The sequence below is a fragment of the Eutrigla gurnardus genome (genome assembly GCF_963514095.1).
Source record: "Eutrigla gurnardus genome assembly, chromosome: 2".
Lineage (NCBI taxonomy): Eukaryota > Metazoa > Chordata > Actinopteri > Perciformes > Triglidae > Eutrigla > Eutrigla gurnardus.
The window spans coordinates 32,389,188-32,393,487 of record NC_139916.1 but is presented as its reverse complement, the minus strand read 5'-3'; the positions used below and the strand labels follow the sequence as shown (position 1 = coordinate 32,393,487).

The 4,300-nt window shown below is 48.0% G+C and overlaps 1 protein-coding gene across 1 annotated transcript; it reads left to right on the top strand.

Annotated features, from left to right (window-relative positions):
- Window positions 1-561: 561 nt before the first annotated feature.
- fezf2 (FEZ family zinc finger 2) lies at window positions 562-3,990 on the top strand. The gene is made up of 4 exons (XM_084029549.1): window positions 562-1,558; window positions 1,910-2,044; window positions 2,130-2,262; window positions 3,416-3,990. The coding sequence occupies exons 1-4, from the start codon at window positions 791-793 to the stop codon at window positions 3,664-3,666; spliced, it is 1,287 nt and encodes a 428-aa protein (XP_083885675.1). The 5' UTR covers window positions 562-790; the 3' UTR covers window positions 3,667-3,990.
- The last annotated feature ends 310 nt before the right edge of the window (window positions 3,991-4,300 follow it).

Below are 4,300 nucleotides of genomic sequence, written 5' to 3'. Positions count from 1 at the left end.
CTCTGGAAAAGTGCTTCTTTTCAATGGAGGGACGGAGGAACGACCTTTAATAGGATCCGAAGGGAGTCTCTGCTCTTAAACAGGTGGAAATGGGACGTCCTCGAATTTAAACAAATAGTAAGTAAGTATGCGTGGAAAAGAAGGAGGGATCCCAGCTCTGAGGATCTGCAGCTTTCTGCCGGAATCAATGGAAACGTTGCTGTCAGCCAGCTGGAAGCAGGAGACTTGTACAACTTTTCCAAACAGTAACAATGTTTTTAATATTCCCCTCTGGAAATGTGTTTGAGGGCGTGTCCCTGTCACCCAGTTTAGGGGGGGGGGGGCAGCATGTGACAGAGAGCAGTCGTCTGGTGTCTCCACACCCATCTGACCGTTAAAGAGGTAAACTCAACTTGATGCTCGCGCATTCTTCCACGAGCTCCGACTGCAACCTTTTTTCTAACTCCTCTTCTTCCTCTTCTTCTCCCTAACGAGCTGTAATGTCCTGTTAATGCTGTGTGCACTAGTTAATGAGCATTAATCCATCACCCCTGGATGCTATTGTTGCGGGGGGCGGGAGGGAGGGGGGGCATTTGAATGCAAATGCGTGACACTGTGGCAGCAAGGTGCTTGTTAAACTGATGTGTCCTCCCGTCTTTCTGCCGGGGAATCAGAGAGTGAAAGGACGCGGAGCAGCAGGAGGAGCGGGTCGGACTAGACCGGGAGCTGCTCACACCAAGTTCTGCTCTGCTGCAAACAACAACAACAACAACAACAACAACAACAACAGCAGCAGCAGCAGCAACACAACATGGCAAGTTCTGCTTCCCTCGAGACGGTGATGTCCTGCGGTCGGACCGGGCCGTCCGCGGCCCCCAAGACCCTCGCCTTCTCCATAGACCGGATCATGTCCAAGAGCTCGGAGCCGAAGGGGAGCGCGGAGGAGCGGGCGCAGGGGAAGAAGCTGCTGGGACTCTGCTCCCCGATCCCCTGCATGATCCCGCTGCAGCCCTTCAGCTACGACCTCCAGGCCAAGGCGCTGATGAACTACTCGGAGCTGTGGAGAGCCAGTTTCAGAGGGACTTTCTGCGGCTCCGCAGCCGCGCCGTGCAAAGGGAACTGCGGCGTTTGCGGCAAACCGGAGCCGGGCTTGAAGCAGCCGCTGCTGACGTCTGGGAGCCGGGTGGTGAAGCCGCAGGTGATCCACCAGGCCATGGCTGTGCCCAGCAGCGGCTCGCTCTACTATCTCAACTACCTGGACTCCGCGTACCAGCAGTCGGAGCTGCTGGCCGGACACTGGTTCTCCAACCCGCAGGCCCAGGCCTCTCTGTCGGCGCACCACAGACTGTTGCTGCTGGAGAATGCCAAGTTAGCCGCAGTGGCGACCGACAAGCTACCCACACCTCAGTACCCGCACAAGGAGCATCTGCCGGGCCAGTTGGACCAGATCGTGAAGGAGAACCACGTCCTGGGCGCCGCCGAGAAGAACGGCGTCAAGACGCACAGCAAACTGAGCAGCAGCTGCGCCAGCGCTGCGGACGGGAAAGCCAAAAACTTCACCTGCGAAGTGTGTGGAAAGGTACGTTATGCATATATATATATATATATATATATATATATATATATATATATATATATATATATATATATATATATATATATATATATAATATGTTGATATTTGTATTTCAAGTGATAATGCTTATGAATATTATTAAATATGATTAAATACATTATATAAATTATGATTAAATAAATTATATTAAGTATAAATACATTTGATAAAATTAAATTAGGGATTTCCTGAAAACGAAAAAATAAAAATTCCAAAATAAATAATGAAACGAAAGAATGATTCAGCAGCAGCAACTCCACATGACATGAGAACTGCCGGTGCTGCCGTCTCAATGTGTGCTCCTCTCCCCGCCAGGTTTTTAACGCGCACTACAACCTGACCAGACACATGCCGGTGCACACCGGGGCCCGGCCCTTCGTGTGCAAAGTGTGCGGCAAAGGCTTCCGGCAGGCCAGCACGCTGTGCAGACACAAGATCATCCACACGCAGGTGAGACGCGCTGCGGCCTCATTTAGCCGCTGTTCAAACTGCAGCTGGGTCTGAGTTTCACCGTCTCCTCCCCGTGTTCTCTCAGGAAAAACCGCACAAATGCAACCAGTGCGGGAAGGCGTTCAACCGGAGCTCCACGCTCAACACGCACGTGCGCATCCACGCCGGGTACAAGCCATTCGTGTGTGAGTTCTGCGGGAAAGGCTTCCACCAGAAAGGTAACACTCCGCCTGCTCTCATACAGTATATTATATAATTATTATTCCAACACATTCGGAGGATTTGCCTCGTGTTTATCTTTGTCCCTAAAATATTATGCAAATATGTCGCTGAAGCATGCAATCGAATTTTATTTTTCGCTGTTGTTACGTCTTCAATGTTTTTATCAAAACGAGAAAAAAAACTTTCTTTTCGTGTATTTTCGTGTTTATATATATATATATATAGTTGCATGTATTATTTTGTATGATTGTGTATTATGATGAGGCGGCGTGTTGCAGTCGTTTCTCCGCGTTGGCTCGAGCGAAGGTTTCTTCGAAATAAATCGCTGAAATAAATCGGACCAGCAGCCAATCCGCTGCGGCTGCGGGCCTCTGAGGAGCTGCGGAGGGGGAAATAATTGCGGCCCTCCGATGAGCTGATGCGATCCGTGGAAATAGGAGCTGGCACTTAACGCGGACTAATTCTCCCTGCAAGACGGCGCATTGTGTCCGGGTCAGCTGCGAGACCTCCGCGGCGTTCTTAGTGGAGTTGTCGCCGCGTCTGATTTTGACAAAGTTTGACAACTTTTTGACTTCGACACACAAAAGCCTGATTAATGAAGGCCGGGAGCCGAGGGTCGGAGGCGGCAGGGAGAGAGAGAGAGAGAGAGAGAGAGAGAGAGAGAGAGAGAGAGAGAGGCTTTCCTGCAAAACTCCTTTAAAACGACCCCAGAGCTGCATTGACCTGTATCACTGCTTTATTTCGATCTTCATCGTCTTTAATCGAGTTGCATCACTTTGTTTTTTTTAGAGTCAGAATCATGCAATGCAAATAATCCAAAAAGTCCTTCATAATGTCTTTTATGTATTTTGGTGGTGCAGTGAAGCTGCAGTGATTATTGATCAGTGATTATTAATCCTCCATTGTGATTGGAGTCATTTCTCTCAGGAGGATGTGATCGTATTCAAACTGCTGAAAGGACGCATCGCTCTTCTGATACGTCAAACATAGCAAACAGCTTCTTCTGGTTCTTTAACTGCTGGTCGGAATAAATGAAAAGACATGACTTGAGTTTTTAGACGTTTGTAGATGAAAGAAATAGAAACGATACACAATCAGTCATTAAAATCAGAGTTTGTTCAATATTGCTTTTTTGTCATCATTTCCCAGGAAACTACAAGAACCACAAGCTGACCCACAGCGGGGAGAAGCAGTACAAGTGCTCCATCTGCAACAAGGCCTTCCACCAGGTCTACAACCTCACCTTCCACATGCACACGCACAACGACAAGAAGCCCTTCACCTGCGCCACCTGTGGCAAAGGCTTCTGTCGCAACTTCGACCTGAAGAAACACATCAGGAAGCTGCACGACAGCGTGGCGGCGGCCGAGGCGTCCAGAGACAGAGAGCTGCAGAGCTGAGGCACGCTCGCCACAACACTCTTCATCGCTCTGCTGTCGGGCTGGGAGCTCCCACAGAGACTGGCTTCTGTCCCGCGGTTAGCGTTTCCACTGTGGGACAATCCAACCATTTTACACAAACCTGTGGTGGTCCTCCACAAGATTTCGGATCCTGTCCAAGTGTCCCAGCAGTGACACCGTAGACGGATCCACCACAACACCTCAAACTCAGCGCTGGCTTCATCACCGCAGGGACATTCTCCTGCCGATAGAAGCATCCAACACGGGAGAAATCACCTGTTTCTGCCATGGGACTGTAAATAATAGGTAAATAAAAAAATGCTATTTAAAATGGGGATAATTGCCATGTTGTGTATTTCACAAAAAAAGAAGTTAATGTGAATAAATACGTTTTAACTTCTTAAAACTGAATGTTTGAGCCATGTTGTTTCTGTTATTTTTAACGCATTTGAAAATAAAATAAGGAACGATGGAAGTTGTATTGACTCAGCTCAGGAAGAAAAAAACACAACATTTTAGGAACAAATAAGAGTTTATTCATGTTGAGAAATAAATCAGAAAAAGTAAACATATTGACAATGAAAGCAAATCAATGTTTGTTGCTGTGTATTAAATCTGCACGTCAGATGAGATG

Bases quoted from the DNA above. Each gene is read 5' to 3' on its own strand.
- fezf2 (XM_084029549.1), top strand. From the start codon at position 791: ATGGCAAGTTCTGCTTCCCTCGAGACGGTGATGTCCTGCGGTCGGACC. The intron at 2,045-2,129 runs GTGAGACGCGCT...GTGTTCTCTCAG, and splicing joins ACAAGATCATCCACACGCAG to GAAAAACCGCACAAATGCAA. The intron at 2,263-3,415 runs GTAACACTCCGC...ATCATTTCCCAG, and splicing joins GAAAGGCTTCCACCAGAAAG to GAAACTACAAGAACCACAAG.